This window comes from Anomaloglossus baeobatrachus, chromosome 10 (assembly GCF_048569485.1).
Source record: "Anomaloglossus baeobatrachus isolate aAnoBae1 chromosome 10, aAnoBae1.hap1, whole genome shotgun sequence".
Classification (NCBI taxonomy): Eukaryota; Metazoa; Chordata; class Amphibia; order Anura; family Aromobatidae; genus Anomaloglossus; species Anomaloglossus baeobatrachus.
This window is the reverse complement of record NC_134362.1, coordinates 188,163,847-188,188,989: the sequence shown is the minus strand read 5'-3', so window position 1 is coordinate 188,188,989 and position 25,143 is coordinate 188,163,847. Positions and strand designations below refer to the sequence as shown.

The 25,143-nt window shown below is 43.9% G+C and overlaps 1 protein-coding gene across 3 annotated transcripts in view; it reads right to left on the bottom strand.

Moving 5' to 3' along the window:
- Positions 1–24,548, bottom strand: part of LOC142254742 (cadherin-1-like) — a 77,538-nt gene extending 52,990 nt beyond the window's left edge. The window contains exons 1-3 of one of the 3 annotated variants that reach the window (XM_075325999.1): positions 24,429–24,548; positions 15,457–15,653; positions 12,999–13,107 (exon numbers count right to left, since the gene is read on the bottom strand). In XM_075325999.1, coding sequence (XP_075182114.1) covers positions 12,999–13,107; positions 15,457–15,513 — 166 coding nt within the window. In that variant the 5' untranslated portion in view covers positions 15,514–15,653; positions 24,429–24,548. Of the gene's footprint in view, positions 1–12,998; positions 13,108–15,456; positions 15,831–22,032; positions 22,114–24,428 lie in introns of those variants that run through there. The other 2 variants (XM_075326002.1, XM_075326001.1) reach the window with 2 other exon arrangements.
- Positions 24,549–25,143: the final 595 nt, after the last annotated feature.

Here is a 25,143-nt window from a genome sequence, read left to right as displayed (position 1 = left end):
AGTCAGATATATTGACGACATATTACTGCCTAAAAAATGCACAACTTTTGAGTGTCCTTTAAATTTTATCTATTTTGTTGTTTTCAGAAAACCGGTCATTGTTTTTTTATTGGAAAACCCATCATTGTTTTAACCTAAAAACCCGTCATTGTTTTTTTTTTACCAGAAAACCTGTCATTGTTTTTACAGGAAAACCCGTCATTGTTTTTTACCGAAAAACCCGTCATTGTTTTTTTTACCAGAAAACCTGTCATTGTTTTTACAGGAAAACCCGTCATTGTTTTTTACCGAAAAACCCGTCATTGTTTTTTACCGAAAAACCCGTCATTGTTTTTTTTACCAGAAAACCTGTCATTGTTTTTACAGGAAAACCCGTCATTGTTTTTTACCGAAAAACCCGTCATTGTTTTTTTTACCAGAAAACCCGTCATTGTTTTTACAGGAAAACCCGTCATTGTTTTTTACCAGAAAACCCATCTTTTTTTTTTTACCGGAAAACCCGTCAGTGGTTTTACCGGAAAACCCGTCATTGTTTTTTACCAGAAAACCCGTCATTGTTTTTTACAAAAAAAAAGTCATTGTTTTTACTGGAAAACCCGTCATTGTTTTTTTACCGCAAAACTTGTCATTGTTTTTTAACTGGAAAACCTGTCATTGTTTTTTTACCGGAAAACCCGTCATTGTTTTTTACTGAAAAACCCGTCATTTTTTTTACCGGACAACTCGTGATTGTTTTTTACCGGGAAACTCGTCATTGCTTTTACCGGAAAACCCTTCACTGTTTTTACCGGAAAACCTGTTATTGTTTTTTTTTACCAGAAAACCCGTCATTGTTTTTTTACCACAAAACTCGTCATTGTTTTTTAACTGGAAAATCTGTCTTTTTTTTTACTGGAAAACCCGTCATTGTTTTTTACTGAAAAACCCGTCATTTTTTTTTACCGGAAAACTCACCATTGTCTCTTTTTACTGGAAAACTTGTCCTTTTTTTTTTACCGGAAAACCTGTTATTGTTTTTTTTTACTGGAAATCCTGTTATTGTTTTTTACCGAAAAACCCATCATTGTTTTTTTACAGAAAACCCGTCATTTTTTTTTTACCGCAAAACCCGTCATTTGTTTTTATTTTTTCTGAAAAACCTGGTTGCAGTTTAAAAAACATGTCATATCGACAGCACTGCAGCCAATTATTATTATTATTATTATTTATTATTATAGCGCCATTTATTCCGCTTTAAGTGAAAGAGGGTATACATGCAACAATCATTAACAGTACAAAACAGACTGGTATAGGAGGAGAGGACCCTGCCCGCGAGGGCTCACAGTCTACAGGGAATGGGTGATGGTACAATAGGTGAGGACAGAGCTGGTTGCGCAGTGGTGTACTGGACTGAGGGTTATTATAGGTTGTAGGCTTGTTGGAAGAGGTGGGTCTTGAGGTTCCTCTTGAAGCTTTCCACGGTAGGGGAGAGTCTGATATGCTGAGGTAGAGCATTCCAGAGTATGGGGGAGGCACGGGAGAAATCTTGTACAAAGATTGTGGGAGGAGGAGATAAGAGAGGAGTAGAGAAGGAGATCTTGTGAGGATCTGAGGTTACGTGGAGGTAAGTACCGGGAGACTACGGTAGGTCACACATGTAAGGAGGAGACAGGTTGTGGATGGCTTCGTAGGTCATGGTTAATATTTTGAACTGGAGTCGTTGGGCCAATCAAGTGAGCACAGTGATTCTGGATGGCTCGTGCCAACTATGCTGCAGACAATAACAGATACCTGGAGCAGCGGTGGAGACTCAGTACTGGACCTGGGGAGGGTGAGAAATGCATTTTAAACAAAACCCCACTGCAGCTGGGATGTCAGGGGGATTTCAGGGGTTTTCCAAAACTGCAAAACCTCTTTAAGAAAATGTTCCAAGTGTTTGTTCTATGCCAGGAGGATGAATTGTTCATCAACGTCTCCGCATCATCAACTAAGACAAGACACTACTGGCCGATCTCAAGCTGCCGCATGTTACCTGCCGTGGTGAACAAATTACATATCCCTGCCCTTGTCGTAACTGGATTTACAGGAAACACAGGACTAGGAGAAAGGTGATCTCTTATTTACACAGTGAAATTAAGGTGTGAGATATTTAACTACTTACGCCTGGCTTTGGTCACATTGACACCGGGCTGGATTCATACTATATGATTTTGGAGCCTGCTTATTATTATGACTTCCTAATATTGATAGGATGCAAATTACACCAAATCACGGTTTGATAGGTGTATCGCTATCCTCCAGGGTCCAAAGGCAAAGGTGAACCAGGACACCTTCCCTACAGTGTGCTATTTGCTTCTATGTGGCGGACAGTCCTTTGGGCGCCCACACACCCGGTTGCATGCACACCCTCTTATCCAGTGGTCTAACTTGAATCTCATAAGCCCCAGTTCAAAATCTCCAACAGAGCCCCCAACTATCAAGGGGTCTTTAATACTATTGGCCTTTTCATTTGGGTCAAAGGGACCTTTGGTCTCCCTAAGTTCCTGCCCCTATAGCTATGTCTATGATCTTTCCTGCCCCTTTGACGAAATGGTGGGGTGTAACTTGAATCTCAAGGCCCCAAATTCCAAATCTCCAACAGAGCCCCTAACTATCAAAGGGTCTTTAGTACTATTGGCCTTTTCATTTGGGTCAAAGGGACCTTTGGTTACCCTAAGCTCCTGCCCCTATAGCTAGCTATGTCTACGATCTTTCCTGCCCTTTAGACGAAATGGTGGGGTGTAACTTAAATCTCATGGCCCCAAATTCCAAATCTTCAACAGAGCCCCTAACTATCTAGGGGTCTTTAATACTATTGGCCTTTTCATTTGGGTCAAAGGGACCTTTGGTCACCCTGAGCTCCTGCCCCTATAGCTATGTCTATGATCTTTCCTGCCCCTTCGACGAAATGGTGGGGTGTAACTTGAATCTCATGGCCCCAAATTCCAAATCTCCAACAGAGCCTCTAACTATCAAGGGGTCTTTAATACTATTGGCCTTTTAATTTGGGTCAAAGGGACCTTTGGTCACCCTGAGCTCCTGCCCCTATAGCTATGTCTATGATCTTTCCTGCCCCTTCGACAAAATGGTGGGGTGGAACTTGAATCTCATGGCCCCAATTCCAAATCTCCAACAGAGGCCCTAACTATCAAGGGGTTTTTCATAATATTGGCCTTTTCATTTGGGTCAAAGGGACCTTTGGTCACCCTAAGCTCCTGCCCCTATAGCTATGTCTATGATCCTTCCTGCTCTCGAGACAAAAAGCTACGTAGAACGTACAGGAATTTGAGACTAAGAAAAAGTGAAACTGAAAACTGATGATGGATATGTTTCATCTTTGAAAGTTAGGGGATTCTCAAAGGTGTGGTCCAACCCTGACGACATTTTCGAGAAGTACAGGTTATCAAATCCTAACAGTATACAAAGTACACACTACTAGGACTTGGTTCTGCTTGCCAGTTCTAGCTTTAGATCTTGTGACCACAAGTGCTTCTCATCTGCTTCTTTCAATGGTCAAGAGGATGAGAAATTAGTCGGCACGTGACCGTAATTATGCAAATGTCCTACCTGAAGTAACCGGAAAGCAAGACCCAAAACCTAATAGATTGGATATTACGCGTTGTTAGATCAACTGCACATGTTCTGGGCTTCTTGAAAATTTTTCCCCGGGATGGACAAACCCTTTAAAATCATAACAGCTGAAGAAAAGTGATATTCCCCATTAGGTCTATACCAGATGGAATCTCCGAGATCCAGAGAAACTGTCTGGAGAAAGACCTTGCCCAACAAGTCTACACTTATGCTCCCAAAAGGCTATGACCTGGTGACCAAAGAGGTCCTGAAGATTAAAGATTGGCCCAATGTGAGTTGTAGCTCCGACAATGAGTTACCAACTTCAATAAAGGTTCTAGATCCAATAAGAAATACTGAAATCCTAAGGCAAATTTCAGCGGGCACATTAATTTCGGAAAAAAATAAGGTAGAATGTTGGAATTGGTAGTGACAATCGGGAAAAAAAGTTGGCCATATAGATTAGATGAATGCCGGCCGAAGCTATGGATTTTGATTGGACTAGGTTACCATCTGATATGTCTAGTGTTGTGCTGACTCTCCCCCTTACAATAGATGTAAGAGGGAAGAAAGGTGGGACATGTTGGATATCAATATGCCCGATTCTTTTGCTCTTACAGAAGAGCCACCACCTTATAGCTCTTTGTCCATACAGATTAGATGAATGCCGGCTGAAGACATTGATTTTGGTTGGACTAGGCTACCATCTAATATGTCCAGTGTGGTGCTGACTATAGATGTTAATGGGGAGAAGAAAGATGGGACATGTTGGTTATCAATATGCACGATTCTTTTGTTCTTACAGAAGAGCTGCTACCTTATAGCTCTCGTTTAACATGTATTAGCTATATAGATTAGATGAATGCTGGCCTAAGCCACCATTTTTGGTTGGACTAGGTTACTATGTAATATGTCCATTGTTGTGTTGACTCTCCCCTTAACAATAGATGCAACGGGGGGGGGGGGAGGAAGAAAGATGGGACATGTTGGGTATCAATATGCCCAATTCTTTTGCTCATACAGAAGAGCCACCGCCTCTTAGCTCCATACAGATTTGATGAATGCCAGACGAAGCCACCGTTTTTGGTTGCACTATAATACCATAATATGTCCAGTGTGGTGCTGACTCCCCCCTAACAATAGATGTAACGGGGGAAGAATGGTGGGACATGTTGCATATCAATATGCCCGATTGTTTTGTTCTTACAGAAGAGCCGCCGTCTTATATCTCTTCTTTTATTGTATTATCTAAACAGATTAGATGAATGCTGACTTAAGCACCGTTTTTGGTTGGACTACGGTACCATAATATGTCTAGTGTTGTGCTGACTCTCCCGGAAGAAAGGTGGGACATGTTGGATATCAATATGCCCGATTCTTTTATTCTTACAGGAGAAGAGCTGCCACCTTATATCTCTTCTTTTATGTAAATGAAGATATATTTTTATTGATCCTATCTGGGCAATTTAGTTTATTTTGTCTTTTATTGCGTACAACCATTTTTTATGAAAAATTATTAAATTCTTTCTAACTCGTATTTATGCGTCATTTGTTTATGCTTGTTATAGTTGAGATCCTACATTTGGCTCATCGTGTATCACTCTCAGGTTCACTTCTGCATTGGATCGTTTTAGCTTTTTGCTTAGATGTGTGATTTTAAAGCTTCACAAGCTGCGTCTCTGCCTGACTCTTAGAACAAGGGATGAGACCACATGATACAACCAAAGAAAAAAGAATACGGGGAGAGGGAATTAATGTGGATCTCCAACGTCTTATAAGCCGCCATCACAGATTTCATCACATTGGTTAATTCTTCTATCAAAACGACAGTAAAAACGGCGGAACATGGTGAATCCCGTCATAACTCAACCGGCTAAATATTTAGCAATTCCCGTACTATGATTTTGTTGTATGAAAAGGCAAAAAAAGAAATGGGAGCGCTTCCTTGGGTTGAACATGTAAAGAAATGGTGGATGGTTGTGCAGGATTAGGCACAACTATAAATAAATAAAGCGCGGCTGGGTGGGATGATTGCACCTTCCAGGGGGTGTAGGCTGCTTCACCATAGGGCTATAATACTCCAATGTTTGCTGTCTTTGGAGTGCAGAGGTGTTCCAAGGGTAGAAAGAGACTCTTGTAGATAGCCGGATGTCGGCTGCTTCCTGGGAGAGGACAGCGTGAAGTCTAGGTAGGAAATAAAACAAAACAACACATTTTGGTGCAGTGTCTACACTGAAACGCGTTGTTTTTATCCAATAAACCTTCTCTTTTATTTCCTACCAGAACTTCACGTCATCCTCTCCCAGGAGGCGCCCGACATTTGGCTCTCTACAAATGGATCTTTCTACCGAAACTTCACGTCATCCTTTCCCAGGCAGTGCCCGACATTTGGTTATCTACAAATGGATCGTTCTACCAAAACGTCACGTCATCCTCTCCCAAGCAGCGCCCGACATCCAGCTCTCTACAAACGGATCTTTCTACCAAAACTTCACGTCATCCTCTACCAGGAAGCGCCAGACATCCGGCTCTTTAAAAACGGATCTTTATACCAAAACTCCTTGTCATCCTCTCCCAGGAAGCCCCCGACATTTGGCTAACTACAAACAGATCTTTCTACCAAAACTTCACGTCTCCTCTCCCAGGAAGCGCCTGACATTTGGCTATCTACAAGCGTCTCTTTCTCCAAAACGTCACGTCATCCTCTCCAAGGAAGCGCCCGACATCCGGCTCTCTACAAACACATATTTCTACCAATACTTCACGTCATCCTCTCCCAGGCAGTGCCCGACATGCAGCTCTCTACAAACGGATCTTTCTACCAAAACTTCACATTATCCTCTTCCAGGAAGCGCCAGACATCCGGCTCTTTAAAAACGGATCTTCCTACCAAAACTTCATGTCATCCTCTACCAGGAAACCCCCGACATCCAGCTCTCTACAAATGGATCTTGGTACCAAAACTTCACGTCATCCTCTCCCAGGCAGCGCCCGGCATTTGGCAATCTACAAACGGATTTTTCTACCAAAACTTCACGTCATCCTCTCCCAGGAAGCGCCTGACATTTGGCTATCTACAAGCGTCTCTTTCTCCAAAATTTCACATTTTCCTCTTTCAGGAAGTGCTTGATATCCGGCTCTCTACAAATGGATCTTTCTACCCAAAACTCCTTGTTATCCTCTCCCAGGCAGCGCCCGGCATTTGGCAATCTACAAATGGATTTTTCTACCAAAACTTCACGTCATCCTCTCCCAGGAAGCGCCTGACATTTGGCTATCTACAAGCGTCTCTTTCTCCAAAACGTCATGTCATCCTCTCCAAGGAAGCGCCCGACATCCGGCTATCTACAAACGGATCTTTCTACCAAAACTTCACATCATCCTCTACCAGGAAGCCTCCGACCTTCGGCTATCTACAAACTGCCCTACTACCAAAACTGCATGTCATCTTCTACCAGGAAGACTACAACATTTGGCTCTCTACAAAGGGTTCTTGCTACCAAAACTTCACGTCATCCTCTCCCAGGGAGTGCCCGACATCCGGCTCTCTACAAACGGATCTTTCCACCAAAACATCACGTCATCCTCTCTCAGGAAGCCCCCGACATCCGGCTATCTACAAACGGATCTTTCAACCAATACTTCACGCCATCCTCTCCCAGGCAGCGCCCGACATCCAGCGCTCTACAAACAGATATTTCTACCAAAACTTCACGTCATCCTCTCCCAGGAAGCGCCTGACATCCGGCTCTCTACAAATGGATCTTTCTACCAAAACTTCACGTCATCCTCTCCCAGAAAGCAACCTACATTTGGCTATCTAGAGACGGATCTTTCTATCAAAACTTCACGTCATCCTCTCCCCGGCAGCGCCCGGCATCCGGCTCTTTCTATAATTGTGTTGCGCTGATATTATGCTAATATATACCGTAATAACACAGCTGTATAATATTATTTTTTGTAGCCCTCAGATTAGGGCAAGGCATGGACTCCACTCCTAATTCCCAGACACCCAGGAAAACAGAATGTCACACAACTGGTTTTCTACAATTGTTCCAGCACGGCCCATAACACACACCCGTGACCGCAGCGGGCCTGTGATAACAAGTCTCTGCACACGCCAAGGAACAAAGGTCTGGGGAAATAAAAAAAAGTGCGGACGGACAGGACGCCATGTGGAGAGGGTTCGCAGAATAGAAACTGAAATAAATATGTCTGACGTGATATAAAAGGATTTATCTTGTTTTACATGTCAGGGGTTTCTGTGGCAAGTCCCCTTCTATCATCAGAGATGGTGGCATTTAGATGGGTATTGCAACCTCAGCACCAGGCAAATCTCCGAAAATGCCAAGGCCTACTGGGCTGGTGTCTGAGCTGACATGTGGCCCCTGGCACACCTGGTGTGGGCCCTGGTTTATTTATGGATTGTATAAACATGGCTATATAAAGAGCAGGCGGAAATACATGTGGCTACTCCTTAGATAAGTATCATGGGGAGAATTAAGAGGTTGGGCAAGTGGGCTGTGACACATGGCGCAACAGGTGACAAAACTGCAGGTGCCACATAACATCTACATTCAGGATTAGGGTGGTGCCCACTGTGCCCTCCCTATAATTCATCCATTAACATTAACTAATGGGCCCAGGAAGTCCATTGACCAAGTATTTTAAATTGAGATATAATTACACTGTTCGTGGAAACATCTGTCATCCCGCCCGAGCAGCTAACAACATCCAGAGAGATGCATTACAGCAGCCACATGCGTCATAGGAGACAATAATCTGCAGATGTTCATTGACATCTATAGGAGAGAAGTGTGGGTATACTCTGTGATCTGTGTAAAGTGCATGACAGGCATTGTACAGGAGGAGGAGGAGGAGGTGAGCTGTGATATCACCTATTGTGAATGTTGGATGCTGTGTTATCTACTGTATATAGAGGTGTTATCAGTTATTGTATAAGAAGAGGAGGAGGTGAGCTGTGACATCGCCTTTTGTAAATCATGAATCCTGTATTATCTACTGCATATAGAGTGTTATCAATCGTTGTACAGGAGGAGGAGGAGGAGGTGAGCTGTGACATCACTTATTGTAAATCATGAATCCTGTATTATCTACTGCATATAGAGGTGTTATCAATCGTTGCACATGAGGAGGGGGAGGTGAGCTGTGATATCATCTATTGTGAATGGTAGATCCTGTGTTATCTACTGTATATAGAGTTATCAGTCATTGTACAGGAGGGGGAGGAGGTGAGCTGTGACATTACCTATTGTGAATGGTGGATTCTGTGTTATCTACTGTGTATATAGATGTTATCAGTCATTGTACAGGAGGGGGAGGAGGTGAGCTGTGACATTACCTATTGTGAATGGTGGATTCTGTGTTATCTACTGTGTATATAGATGTTATCAGTCATTATACAAGAGGGGGAGGAGGTGAGTTGTGACATCACCTATTGTGAATAGTATTATCTACTGTATATTGAGGTGTTATCAATCATTGTACATTAGGAGGAGGTGAGCTGTGATATAACCTTTTGTGAAAAGTAGATGCTATGTTATCAGTTATTGTTCAGGAGAGAAGGTGAGCTGTGACATCACCTATTGTGAATGCTGGATGCTGTGTTATCTACTGTATATAGAGGTGTTATGAGTTATTGTATAAGAAGAGGAGTAGGTGAGCTGTGACATCGCTAATTGTAAATCATGAATCCTGTATTATCTACTGCATATAGAGGTGTTATCAATTGTTGTACAGGAGGAGGTGAGCTGTGACATCACTTATTGTAAATCATGAGTCCTGTATTATCTACTGCATATAGAGGTGTTATCAATCGTTGCACGGGAGGAGGGGGAGGTGAGCTGTGATATCATCTATTGTGAATAGTGGATCCTGTATTATATACTGTATATAGAGGTGTTATCAATCATTGTACATTAGGAGGAGGTGAGCTGTGACATCACCTATTGTGAATGGTGGATCTTTTGTTATCTACTGTATATAGAGGTGTTGTCAGTCATTGTACATTAGGAGGAGGTGAGCTGTGACATCACCTATTGTGAATGGTGAATCTTGTGTTATTTATATAAAGATGTTATTTATCATTGTCATTCTTTCTGTGATGATAATGAGACTGCTGAGAAGGGATCTCTACAGATCAGTAAGTTTCAGTTATATGAAACTCAGTGACCAGAGTGAGAACTTTAAGATGTAAGAATTTTCTTTAACTATAGTAACGTGAAAAAAAAATACAATAAAATCTCAAGAAATAAAATTGGATTAATAAATGTCATTTTCTGACAACACATTCCCTTTAAATGGTACATCAAGAGCGGAATCTTATAGAGTACACCATACATCAGTTCCTGCAGTCATTAACGATGGAAATAGCAATGGACACAATGTATCTAAGGTACAAAACGACTCTGAATTATACATGGTGATCACGTGACGAGGCTTTTTACGGCTTCTCTCTACCTCATCAATGTCCTAATGATACAATTATGTTCAGTTGTACGGCTCCTCCCATGTACAGGGGAGGCTGAACGAGGAAGCTATGGCAATGTTCTTCTAAGGGAACAGTAAAAATAAAAAAAAACAACCCAGCCCAGACCTGGGGGCAGAAGGAAGAAAGCAACTTCAACCAACACATGGAATTCAACTTCTGCAACTTCTCCAAAGATTGGCCAAAGTTGTCCTACAAGCTCTTACATGATCACATTCCGCTATGACTCCCAGATACAAAGTCCATAGAAGCTACCTATCACACAGATTCAGAGAGCAGAGCTATGCTAATTTCCACAAAGACATGCTTACATCGAGAGAATATTGTTGGGTAGCACTTATAAAGACGTCACCCAAGAGTTGACCGAAACTGTGGAAATTAACCATGGAGCACTTGCCATAAAAGTGTCAAGTCCCTTGGATTCAGTGAATATATGTTGCGTACCAGTCTTGGTCATGATCAGTTCTATAAAGAATTGACCGAAATGGTTGATATTGTCCATCCGGTGAATATCTGTTGGGTAGCACTCTTGGGTATAAAGACGTCACCCAAGAGTTAACCAAAACCGAATAAATTAACCATGGAGCACTTGCCATAAAAGTGGCAATTCCTTTGACTTCAATGAATATCTGTTGTATAGATATGATCAATTGTATAGAGAATTGACCGAAATGGTTGAAATTGTCCATCCGGTGAATATCTGTTGGGTAGCACTCTTGGGTATAAAGACGTCACCAAGAGTTGGCTGAAACCGAATAAATTAACCATGGAGCACCTGCCATACAAGTGGGAAGTCCCTTGACCTCAGTGAATATCTGTTGTATAGATATGATCAATGGTATAGAGAATTGACCGAAATAGTTGAAATTGTCCATTCAGTGCATCCAGTGAATGTCTGTCGGGTAGTACTCTTGGGTATAAAGACGTCACCCAAGAGTTGGCCGAAACTGTGGAAATTAACCATGGAGCACCTGCCATAAAAGTGTGAAGTCCCTTGACCTCAGTGAATATATGTTGCTTAGATATGATCAATTGTACAGAAAAATTGACTGAAATAGTTAAAATTGTCCATCCAGTGCATCCAGTGAATGTCTGTCGGGTAGCACTCTTGGGTATAAAGACGTCACCCAAGAGTTGACCAAAACTCAATAAATTAACCATGGAGCATTTGCCATAAAAGTGGCAAGTCCCTTGACTTCAGTGAATATCTGTTGGGTAGCTATGATCAATTATGTAGAGAATTGACCAAATTAGTTGAAACTATCCATGGAGCACCTGCCGTAGAAGAACCAATTCTAAGCCGAAATGGTGCATAGTACCAGAACCAGCCATACTTCCTGTCTCGGTGCCAAATTTACAGAAAAAATGCGATGGGCATAGCTAGTGAGCAGATGAAGGAAAGGTTGGTGGCTTTGGAGATGTGTGACGGGTCGTGGTGGTGGTGGGAATATGGAGTATTGGTGCAGAAACAGATGAAGGAAAAGTTGGTGGCTTTGGCCATGTGTGATGGGTGGCGATGGTGGGAATATGGAGTATTGGTGGAGAAACAGAGATAAAGGAAAGGTTGGTGGCTTTTGAGATGTGTGATGGGTGATCATGGTGGGAATATGGAGTATTGGTGTAGAAACAGATGAAGGAAAGGTTGGTGGCTTTGGACTGTGGTACTGGGAATATGGAGTATTGGTGCAGAAACAGAGATGAAGGAAAGGTTGGTGGCTTTGGCCATGTGTTATGGGTGGTGGTGGGAATATGGAGTTTTGGTGTAGAAATGGAGATGCAGGAAAGGTTGGTAGCTTTGGCCATGTGTGACATGTGGTGGTGATGATGGGAATATGGAGTATTGGTGTAGAGACATAGCTGAAGGAAAGTTTGGTGGATTTGGAAATCTGTGATGGGTGGTGGTGGTGGGATATGGAGTATTGGTGCAGAAACCAAGATGGAGCAAAGGTTGGTGGCTTTGACCATGTGTGATGGCTGGTGTTGGGTCCAGAAACAGAGATGAAGGAAAGGTTGGTGGCTTTGGACATCTGTGACAGGTGGTTGTGGCAATATGGAGTATTGGTACACAAACAGAGATGGAGGAAAGGTTGGTGGCTTTGGACATCTGTGACAGGTGGTTGTGGCAATATGGAGTATTGGTACACAAACAGAGATGGAGGAAAGGTTGGTGGCTTTGGACATCTGTGACGGGTGGTTGTGGCAGTATGGAGTATTGGTGCAGAAGTGATAGCCAATACTAAAAGACGCGCCATATGCATCTCCCTTCTGTTCATACATCCCTGAAGAAAGCTCCCACATAGTGTGTAAGGTAGATTAGACCTGTGCTGAATGTTACCACTGAGCATATCTTAGGCTTTATCTCCTCCTTGAATTTTCAGTATTGCTAAGAACAGAGGAACTTGGACAAGGAATTAAGATATCAGGGGACATTTAAGGGATTATTGAAAAGCCCAGGAGCAAAAAGGAGAAGATAAGACACACATTAGAGAAACCATAAACAGGAGGGACAGTATTTATCTAAGGAGACCTCCCAACTACATAGTTGATCAGGGTGATAACTAGCTCTACCTGACCATCAGCATTCCCTGAGATGTGGTGGGAGGTCATACAATTAGGATAAGAACACCTTTTTCTGGCCCATGTGTATGTGAATAGGATCAGCCTAAATCATATGTCCTTTTCTTAGGTCGCCCCAATTGGAGAAGCTCAATGCAAGCAATAAATAGCAATGGCCTACTACAGATAAAGTGGCCACCAAAAATGACCAAATTTTGGGCTTCCAACTGGATTTGTCCAATTTAAACAACTCTTCCCAAAGGCAGAAAAAGGAAAGCGTGCCAGGGTATCCATGGAAAACTTTTTTGTCCATTTTTGTCAAGTAAATCCACCACCTTGTTCTTACCTTGACCCACTACCGCTCCTTCTTCCAAGGACTTGGACACGGGGAATTGGTATTTTTTATTCGTGAAGCCGAATACACAAATTTCCCATTCTGCCAATCCTCCAGCAATCTGTCACACAGACGAAAATGGGTTTGCAATGCAGAACTGGTACCATACAGTATATATACATTTTATATTCCATCTCCTATGGAGATTTCCGGGTGTACATGGTATACAGTATTTGGGTGATGGTTAAATTTGGGGCTACATGTAGTAGGTAAATCTATAGAGTGGGTCATACTTGGTATCATGTTCTTCAAGATGTGTATTCCTCATGCTATACCCACAATGAATAAGGGGGGGGGGGTGTTAAAATTAAAGGGGTTCAATTTAGATACCTGACATATAACCTGAATTAAAGGGGTTCTATATAAATCCATGACTCATATAACATAAGGGGTGTTTAAAAAATTAAAGGGGTTCAATTTAGGTACATGACATATAACCTGAACTAAAGTGGTTCTATATAAATGCATGACTCATATAATATAAGGGTGGTTGAAATTAAAGGGGTTCAATTTATATACATGACATATATCCTGAATTAAAGGGGTTTTACATAAATCCATGACTCATATAACATAAGGGGGGGGGTGAAATTAAAGGGTTTCAATTTAGGTACATGACATATAATCTGAATTAAATGGGTTCTATATAAATCCATGACTTATGTAACATAAGGGGGTGTGTATGAAATTAAAGGGGTTCAATTTAGATACATGACATATAACCTGAATTAAAGGGGTTCTGTATAAATCCATGAATCGTATAACATTAGGGGGGGGGGGGTGAAATTAAAGGATGTTCAATTTAGATATATGAAATATAACCTGAATTAATGGGGTCCTATATAAAGCCATGACTGATATAACTTATGTTACATTTTAGCCCCCAGTAGCTGATCTTGGGGTTCAAAGGCAGCACTGGTCAGGGTGAGGGGGTCCTGTCTTTCTGTAGCTTGGCTATATCTATACAGAGAGGCTCGTTTGTATTAAACCTATTTAGCATCTCGACTATATGGATTATCATTATAAGGTCTAAAGACACTGATCGTGACATCAAGGGGTCCTCACTGGTGGAAGAGAGGAGTCCTATCAGTAGGTAGAAGAAGTGAGGAGTCCTATCAGTAGGTATAAGAAGTGGGAGTCCTATCAGTAGGTAGAAGAAGAAGTGAGGAGTCCTATCAGTAGGTAGAAGAAGTGAGGAGTCCTATCAGTAGGTAGAAGAAGTGAGAAGTCCTATCAGTAGGTAGAAGAAGTGAGGAGTCCTATCAGTAGGTAGAAGAAGTGAGGAGTCCTATCAGTAGGTAGAAGAAGTGAGGAGTCCTATCAGTAGGTAGAAGAAGTGAGGAGTCCTATCAGTAGGTAGAAGAACTGAGAAGTCCTATCAGTAGGTAGAAGAAGTGAGGAGTCCTATCAGTAGGTAGAAGAAGAAGTGAGGAGTCCTATCAGTAGGTAGAAGAAGTGAGGAGTCCTATCAGTAGGTAGAAGAAGTGAGGAGTCCTATCAGTAGGTAGAAGAACTGAGAAGTCCTATCAGTAGGTAGAAGAAGTGAGGAGTCCTATCAGTAGGTAGAAGAAGAAGTGAGGAGTCCTATCAGTAGGTAGAAGAAGTGAGGAGTCCTATCAGTAGGTAGAAGAAGTGAGGAGTCCTATCAGTAGGTAGAAGTGAGGAGTCCTATCAGTAGGTAGAAGTGAGGAGTCCTATCAGTAGGTAGAAGTGAGGAGTCCTATCAGTAGGTAGAAGTGAGGAGTCCTATCAGTAGGTAGAAGACTGAGGAGTCCTATCAGTAGGTAGAAGAAATGAGGAGTCCTATCAGTAGGTAGAAGATGAAGTGAGGAGTCCTATCAGTAGGTAGAAGACTGAGGAGTCCTATCAGTAGGTAGAAGAAATGAGGAGTCCTATTAGCAGGTAGAAGTGAGGAGTCCTATCAGTAGGTAGAAGAAGTGAGGAGTCCTATCAGTAGGTAGAAGAAGTGAGGAGTCCTATCAGTAGGTAGAAGTGAGGAGTCCTATCAGTAGGTAGAAGTGAGGAGTCCTATAAGTAGGTAGAAGTGAGGAGTCCTATCAGTAGGTAGAAGTGAGGAGTCCTATCAGTAGGTAGAAGACTGAGGAGTCCTATCAGTAGGTAGAAGAAATGAGGAGTCCTATTAGCAGGTAGAAGTGAGGAATCCTATCAGTAGGTAGAAGAAGTGAGGAGTCCTATTAGCAGGTAGAAGTGAGGAGTCCTATTAGCAGGTAGAAGTGAGGAGTCCTATTAGCAGGTAGAAAAAGTAGTTGATATATTGAGCAGATTTGTTAGAAAGCACAATAGTACAGCAGACCAGAAGGATCACGTCTGCTGTCAATGGTCCAAGGGTAACGAATAGTCAATGGTTAACTTATTTGGGACATGAGGTTATAAAAGAGATTCGACTGACCTGAAGAAGGACACCCAGCAGCACAAGTCCAAGGTAGCTCCTCTTGTTCATCCCCATTGGGGACCTCAGGTGAGAAGAAGATGTAAGAAGTTGTCCCAGATGTCCTCAGACAGTGATGTATCCTCTGCAGACCTCTGCTCAGTGTGACTGTGCTCTGCTCTTCTGGGCTGGGCAGGGCTTTCTCCAGGTGTGGTCACCTGGGGGTGGCCAGGTAGAGTAATCAGTGGGTGGTGACTTCACCAGTTTGTATCAGGGTGGGTACAATACAGTATCAGTGACGGCAGATTAGTCATGATTGTTCAAGAAGGAGGTGTCAGATATTGCAGGAGGAGTGCTATAGGGAGCAATCAGGTCTCTGAAGCCTGGACAATATCTGCGGAGCCTCAGCTCACTACTCTGACTTCTCCATTAGTGGTAAAAGCAGGGAGTGTCCGAGTAATAATGAATGTAACTGATGACAGGACATCTGCCTATTTGTAAACCAGCACAGATCTGACACATTCCACTTATTCTCAGTTTATGTTTTCGGACCCTCTCAGACGGACGTCCCGACAATCCATTATTCATTCCATTGTCTGAGCTGCTCCTTTATAGGTTACGTTCCATTAAAGGATAATAAACTCTCATATTTCCCATATCGGCATTTTTGATTGTTTGTATGGTTTTTTTTCTATTGTTTTTATTGCTTTTCAGTATGAGAAAAGTCAGAAAGTCTTAAATACGATAACAAGTGCGTAATATACAGTAACACTGTAGAAGAGATGCCAATCTATAGGATCGTTATCAGTAATTATAATTACTTAATAAAGCCCCTGATATATCTTAATTGGCTTCTTCAGCCGTCAATCATCTCAGCCATATCTCCCATACAAAGGAGCAATCGCTGTTGTCTACGAGAGAGCCACTGCCGGACTCCGCATCGGCAATCTGTAGCGCCCCTGAATACATCAGGGTGCTACAGGGAACTGCATCCTGTCACCCAGGGGCAGGGCCTACCCCCCTATGGTTCCAGGTTCCCAACAACGGTGTCACTAACATCCGCACTACAAATCCCAACCACACCTCACACCATGACCTGTACAGACACCAGTGGGTTGGTCAAGTTGGAGCATGGCCGCCCACCTAGGGGTCAGGCAGACTGGTGGGAGGGGAGACAAAGAGAGTGGAGTGTTAGCCCTCAAAGAGTGAGGAGCAGGGGAGTTACAGCTCCCAGGGAGGTGACAGGTTGGGTCACAGACGGTGGTCTAGGACCATAGGAGTCGGGGACCGGTATCAGAAACACTGGACAGGGGTGTGACGGATGCAGTTTAGGAGAACTGCTGGCACCAGAAAGCCCAATTATCTTACCAGTACCGAGCACGGCGGGGTACAGGACCCTAGATTAGGGAAGAGCTTCAGGCACCTTGATAATTAACCTGTGGAGGATAGTCTCTTTATGAACTTTCCCCAAGAACTCAGAGGTTGAAGGCACCAACACAATGAGGGAGATAGGGGTCTCCAAAGAACACAACCCACTAAAATCCCAAGTGCCAGCCATCAAGAGCACAGCTGCCTTACACACGGGTAGCAGTGCCCTGAAACCTTCAAGCCGAAGGGCCACAACAGCCAATCAATTTATGCACGGAGGCAGAGCTCCGGACTTACCAAGTGACAGCGGTGGGAGCGGGACCTGGACGGGCTTTCCCCGTAGAGACTGCGGTACCTAGAGACTTTGGTTTACCATCTGTGTGACTGTCTGCTTATTCCACCTAATCCAGCACCAAGACTACCACAGTGAGTAACCTGACCCCTGCACCCTGCTTTCCCAAGGCCGTGCCACCCGATCACCAACCCTACTTTCCCCTCACCAACCGGGGCCTTCCCTACCTGCGGAGGGACTGACACCTGGCTGCCCCCATACCATCTGCCACGGTACTCCCTTCGGCAGCGGCGGTACTCCCCTTACCGCAACCCGCAGGTGGCGTCACGAACATTTATCCCCTGTAAATACTCCCTTTACATTGGAGCAGCCACAAGCCCCCGGGTCCGGAGACCCTCGAGCCACAGCAACCCCCGAATCCAAACTGTTCGACTGCTGCAGGGGCGGCACAAATCCATAATCAGACATACCAGATCCTTAACTCACCCGACATCATCTGTCCAGGGTCCCCATACACATTAAACATATCAGTTGGCATCGGCAGGTTTGGGCTATGTTAATCCAATGTGTATGCAGGGCTTAGAGCCCATTTACACCACTGATGGACACAGAGAGAAGAGGGCCCCTGTGCAAGAACAGTAAATGGGCCCTTTGCAGTCCAATGGCTCACCATAATACACAATTCCACGCCTTTGGAAATGGCAATGGGTCCCTTACTTCTTTGGCCCCTGGTTGCACCAATGATATTGTGACGCCCTGGGCAAGCCAGGGGTCACAGGTCAACACACCACCACACCCTACACCCCAGTTAGGAACACCAAAGCTAACCTAAAATCCTTGTTGCCTTCCTCCAGGGGCTGATGTTCACACCAGGGGGTGGGCCAGGCGGTTGGCTCCGCCCACCGAGGAGTTCACAGCCCTGGAGGCAGGAAAACCAGGCAGATAGAGTTTGGAGGAGGAAGTGGAAGGAGTGGAAGATTAGCCCAGGCAGGGCTCGAGTGAAGTTGAGTTTAGGGAGAGGAGTAAACAAGTAGTGAAGTGAAGGAAGTAAAGTGGTAAAGGAGGACAGTAAGAGTGGTGACAGGAAAGAAAGAGTGTGAAGAGCCTGAAGTGGGTTCAGCTGTGTGCAGGACAGAGTCAGCAAGGTCAGCAACGGCGGTGATTGTCCGGAGGGGTGACCGTTTGGAAGTTCCTGGAAGGACCGCGGACGGGTGGTGACCCGGCGGTCTGGAGCAGTGTACAAAGGACAGTCAGCACCAGGGCAGGGGCCTCTCGGACCCCGGCAAGGCTAGGAGTCGCCATAATTTGCCAAATCCGTCAATGAAGGGGACGTCGATCCCCCAACAACCAAGTCCCGATTGAAGGCAACAGCCCAACCATTACAGTAGAGACACCGCCACCGCCAGGGCACCAGTTTCTGAGGGCCAGCGCCTGCAGGCAAAGAGTAGAGCTCCTCCGGTCCAGCTTGAAGCCGGGGAGCGGGTTACCGGTGGGAACCCATCGAAACCATCAACAACATTAGGTGCAGGAAAAGGGACATCACCGTCACCTACTGGGGAAGCAAGTGCAGCCGTCCGTGGGAACCGTCTTTCCAGCCGTGTGTTTTACCGAGAACTGTGTCCACGTCTCAGGCTGAGTGAGTACCACAGTGCCGCAAGGCACAGCGCTGCCCCCGCGTCCCTGCGCCCACCAAGCCCTGCATCTCCCACCTCATCACTGGGCCCCGGGATCACCAACCCCTACCCACGGAGGGGCAACACAACAACTTGCTGCTTCACATCATCACTCCCGGGATCCCCACACCGAGCAGCGGTGGTGCCAATAAATCACCACAGCCGTGGGTGGCGTCACGAACAATAGACAATATCCCAAAACCCAATCCCCTTTCACTCACGGGCGAGGAGCGCCGCTCGAGACCCCCAGGATCCGGCCCACCGCTCGAGCCACCACTGAGCAGCAGCAGCCGGACCCGAGCAAAAGGGGGTGAGCGCAGTGCTGACACCCTCCTCCCCGCCCGCGACAATATGACCAGCCTTGATTTACACTGCGCAAATTGCAGTGTTATACATTTTTGACCTTGTATCAGATGTCCACTAAATCATCAATGCCCATGATTACACAGGACAATGTGCTACCGAGCACTGAAAGATCAGTAATAGATAAGTGCACATAGGCTGCTATTGTTCTCAGCAGCACATGTCCTGTTACTCAAGAGGATGTGCTGCCGAGCACTGAACGATCAGTAATAGATCAGTGTGCATAGGCTGTTATTGTTCTTGACGTCATAAGTCCTAATTACACAGGATGACGTGCTACCGAGCACTGAATAATCAGTAATAGATCAGTGCGCATAGGCTGCTATTGTTCTTGGCATCATGAGGCCTGATTACACAAGACAATGTGCTGACGAGCACTGAATGGTCAGTAATAGATCAGTGCGCATGGTCCTGGATACACAAGAGGATGTGCTGCCGAGCATAGAACAATCAGTGATAGATCAGTGCGCATAGGCTGCTATTGCTCTCGGCAGCATATGTCCTGTTTACTTATAATAATAGGATGTGCTGCCGAGCACTGAACAATCAATAATAGGTCAGTGTGCAAAGGCTGTTATTGTTCATGGCATCATGAGTCCTGATTACGCAGGATGATGTGCTACCGAGCACTGAACGATCAGTAAAAGATCAGTGTGAATAGGCTGCTATTGTTCTCAGCGGCGCATGTCCTCAAGATGATGCGCTGCCGAGTACTGAACAATCAGTGATAGGTCGATAAATATCCAAATCTGATGGATATTCAGTGTATGGTTGGAAGTCACTTCATATTCCAAAAATGAACGTTATGTCTGATGGCGACAAGCAAAGCTTCTCCACGGGGATTTATTAACCCAACGGAGGCCATAAGTACCCTCAGGTTGAGATACATATATATATAGGTATAATGCATAAAAGCTATGTATTTTATAAGGAAACACTAAGGGTCTATGATTAGGTTTTACTTACATAAGACTGGACAGGATCAGGTAGCAGTGTTAGACTTGTCAGACACTGATCATCTACATACAAATATTACATTCACAAATTTACCAATGCTTCTATATCATAATATACTGGGTAGTTTGTAAAATGAATAAGGAGATGCTTCCTTTGTCTGTAAATAGTGAAACAAGTGTATTGTACCAACTCCTGATCATGTTTGGGGGGTAAATCACATGCAATGGGGCCCACCAGATTATTCTCCGGCTCTCCTGTGGGCCAGACCGAGCCTGGCTAAAAGTGGACGAAAAGTTTCAAACTGTAGATTTGTTACACTTTCTAACCAAGTGTCCTACTTTACAGCACCGTGGTCAAAATTTGGTTCATTGTCCTATCCCTGTATCGAAATTCAGGAGGACCGCGATGGGCACGTGCGCCTCTGCCCATAACTACCTAATGGGTTGTGCTGGTATCTCAAAGCTCTCCAGAAGACACTTCTGTCCAGTTTCACTGTAATTATTCTCTCTCTGCTCCATAGCAAAGGGTGGAAATGTGCATTTAGCTATGTAGGTACTGAAAATGGACAGATGGGTGTGACTGGCCACGACCGTGCCCCCCAGCCAGGAATTTTAACCCACTTGTCCATTATACTCCTGTGAAAATAACACAGTAAGCCGGGCGCTATAAAACAATCAAGCGCCCATAATTGTATCTGACGGGGAAAACAACCTCTCGGACACGTATCTATATTTAAACTGGAAACTCGATTAGTTGGCGCTAGGTTCTAGATAAACTGCTTACTGTTTGTGGCGTGGACTTTGGTCTGTAGATTGATAAGAGCCTTGGTTTCTGTAGCAAATATAGTCAAACCAAAACTGTACTGTGTAGTACATACAGTATATATATATATATATATACACACTCACACACACAGTACAGATCAAAAGTTTGGACACACCTTCTCATTCAAAGAGTTTTCTTTCTTTTCATGACTCTGAAAATTGCAGATTCACATTGAATTAAAACATGTGGAAGGAAATACTTAACAAAAAAGTGTGAAACAACTGAAAATATGTCTTATATTCTAGGTTCTTCAAAGTAGCCACCTTTTGCTTTGATTACTGCTTTGCACACTCTTGGCATTCTCTTGATGAGCTTCAAGAGGTAGTCACCGGAAATGGTCTTCCAACAGTCTTGAAGGAGTTCCCAGAGATGCATAGAACTTGTTGGCCCTTTTGCCTTCACTCTGCGGTCCAGCTCACCCCGAACCATCTCGATTGGGTTCAGGTCTGGTGACTGTGGAGGCCAGGTCATCTGGCGTAGCACCCCATCACTCTCCTTCTTAGTCATATAGCCCTTACACAGCCTGGAGGTGTGTTTGGGGTCATTGTCCTGTTGAAAAATAAATGATGGTCCAACTAAACGCAAACCGGATGGAATAGCACGCTGCTGCAAGATGCTGTGGTAGCCAGGCTGGTTCACTATGCCTTCAATTTTGAATAAATCCCCATCAGTGTCACCAGCAAAGCCCCCCACACCATCACACCTCCTCCTCCATGCTTCACGGTGGGAACCAGCCATGTAGAGTCCATCCGTTCACCTTTTCTACAAAGACACGGTGGTTGGATCCAAAGATCTCAAATTTGGACTCATCAGACGAAAGCACAGATTTCCACTGGACTAATGTCCATTCCTTGTGTTCTTTAGCCCAAACAAGTCTCCTCTGCTTGTTGCCTGTCCTTAGCAGGGGTTTCCTAGCAGCTATTTTACCATGAAGGCTGCTGCACAAAGTCTCCTCTTATCAGTTGTTCTAGAGATGGGAAGGTGTGTCCAAACTTTTGGTCTGTACTGTATATGTATATATATATATATATATATATATATATATATATATATATATATAATATATTTTAGAGTATAGGGTCTGTAATGTATTTGGACAAACATGGAAAGAATCGTCACCTTACACCCGGAATATGAGCCTTGGGAGTTTTCCCCCACTGCAGTTTTTTTTTTGCTGCTGCTGCTGTCAATCACCATTCCACCGGTGCCTGTGACTTCCACCAATGCCTATCTGAATGGGTGTAAAAGCACAAATCACAGAATATGGTCACTTGTGTTGTCAGATTAATGATTGCCTCATTTTCTCAGCATTTCTAAAGAAATTTTGCTTGCTGTCAGTGAATGGGAACAAAATAATCAAACAGCCATAGATATAATCGGTCCTGAGGATGTATCAAGATAACTACGGGATAGCAGAGAACCGATGCTCCTAAGCTGACACTATGCTATCCCTAACCTCAGTGATACTCCTAATGGTGGAGAGGCCTGAGTCTCCTTTCTGGCCCTGCTCCTGACCAGTCCTGATCTGATTTTCCCTCCCAACAGGGAGGGGCGAGACATGAGTGTGATGAAAACCACAAAAACAGAGGAAACCAAAATTCTGTTAGTACATGCACACAGAGGTATAAAATAATAAGAGATTAGGAGGAAAACAAGAGCAGGAAGGAAGCAACAAGACAATAGGGGTAAGGATTGGAGAGGACTGTGATAAAGACCACAGAAATAAACAGACAGGTGAAATCAAAGCTCTATTACTCAGCACATGGACAGAGAGGTATAAGATAATAAGAGATTAGGAGGAAAACAAAAGCAGAAAGGAAGCAATAAGACAACAGGGATACAGTTAGGAGAGGAGTGTGATGTAAACCATAGAAATAGACAGATGGGAAACCAAAACTCTTTTACTCAGCACGCAAACACAGAGGTATAAGACAATAAGGTATTAGGAGGAAAACAAGAGCAGGAAGGAAGCAAAAATGCAACAGGGATACAGAAAGGAGGGGAGTGTGATGAAAACCCAAGAAATAGACAGACAGGTGAAACTAAAACTCTGTTACTCAGCATGCACACACAAAGGTAAAAGATAATAAGAGATTAGGAGGAAAACAAGAGCAGGAAGGAAGCAACAAGACAACAGGGGTAAACTCTACAACCACTCCAAGCAAAAGCAACACTTGCACTACAAAGTCTTGGACATCAAAGCTCACAGATTAACACAGGATAACCCAAAGCTGGCATGGGTAGAAGATTTCATCCAGCTTAAATAGGAGGGAAGCAGATGTGATTGGCCTCCCCACCACATGTGATCACAGGAGCCTATCAAGCAGACTAACAGAGATTAACTCTTGCTAGCCTGCCTATGAATCAGTACACAGCAGGTTGACGCCTGAGTCTGCCTGTGTTGATCCCAGACACCAGAGGAACCATCGGGCGAGTATCAGAATCTGCAATGTGAACAGAGCCCAACCCCACCATTACAGTCGGCGATGTTTGTGCAAAACTGTGTGACAATAAGACAGGGAAGACATGTGCTTCCGTGTTCGGTAGTGAGAAAAACAATGCATTGTAACAAACCCCCAGCTGTGTCCAAGTCTATACACCTTTTTCAGCTTTCTATTCATTCACTGACAGCAATCTGAAACCAGTAAGTAATAGAAACGCAAAGGTTATTAGAAAACCACATCGCTTTTCATATGACAGGAGACGCATTTAAAGGAGAACCTGTCAGCAGATTAAAAGTGGTCAGTTTTTGCTCCTGCTTTATTCTCGCCGCTCCTCTGAGCAATCCGCTTTTTGTTTTTTTCAAATCTGCCATACGGGTCCAGAGATATGGACCTTTATATTTACTGCTAATTTTTATGTTGTTTACTAATGGGGCGTGTCTCACAGGATTCTTTGGGGGCGTGTCTTTAGGCTGCTTTATGAGCCACACCTCTTTGTAAAACGGCTCATATCTCTGCAATCGTATGGCGGATTTGAAAAAAATAAAAAACATAATGCTTAGGAAAGTAGGAGGGATGAAATAACAGCAAAAAATAGATACTTTAAATTTGGTGACAGATCCCCTTTAAACTGAGTAGGCAGTCCAATTTTTCGGGAGAGACAATCAATATGTGGCTATAGCACCAATGTGCCAATTTAAAGCATGGAGAAGGAAGCCCAACTTCAGTGAGAACCATTTCTTTTGCCAAATGGTGATGGGCACCTGTGGCAAAATTTCTCCTCCTAGGCTCAAGCAAATCATCAACGTATAAGGATTAGACACTATGAGCAATTTCTTAATATGATTTATTATTGATTCTTAAGACAAAATAACATTCTCTGCCAATAAAGACGCCATTTACAGTACATAATACTGTCTGCCATACACTGTGTGCATGGTTTACACAGAATAGCGGTACTAAATTGGTAACATAGTGCAAAGACGACATATTAATAACAATATAGCAGGAAATTGCTCAAAGTGCAACTCCCTTAATGAGGCAGGTCGCATCCTCCGGACATCAGACACTTACCAATAATTTCCAGCGCAAAGTTTTCCGGCCTTAGTCTGGAGAAGACAGTAGATTGCGGTAGTATAATATGACAATATGATATCAACCATCACCGACTCCGTCCTCCTCCCGTTATGAAGGAATCCTCCAGGCCGGGCCCCGCACGAGACAACGGCTCTCATTTACCCTCTCTTTGTGTTTTTCTTAGACATTTTTTATGATGTGGGTCGTAAATATGCAAGAAACAAATACCAGGCCGAGATTCTCCTACTGAGAGATGACATCATGGTCATGAAACCGCTGGAACTTATAGAAGCACTACAACTCCCAGCATGATCTGACATGTACATAGCCCCGATGCAAAGTTTGGACCTGGGGTCCCCCAACCGTACACCGATACTCTTATAATTCACCCCATAGTCCTCCATATATTATACTGCACCCTATAGTCCTCCATATATTATACTGCACCCCATAGTCCTCCATATATTATACTGCACCCCATAGTCCTCCATATATTATACTGCACCCTATAGTCCTCCCTATATTATACTGCACCCTATAGTCCTCCATATATTATACTGCACACCATAGTCCTCCCTATATTATACTGCACCCCATAGTCCTCCATATATTATACTGCACCCTATAGTCCTCCCTATATTATACTGCACCCTATAGTCCTCCATATATTATACTGCACCCCATAGTCTTCCATATATTATACTGCACCCCA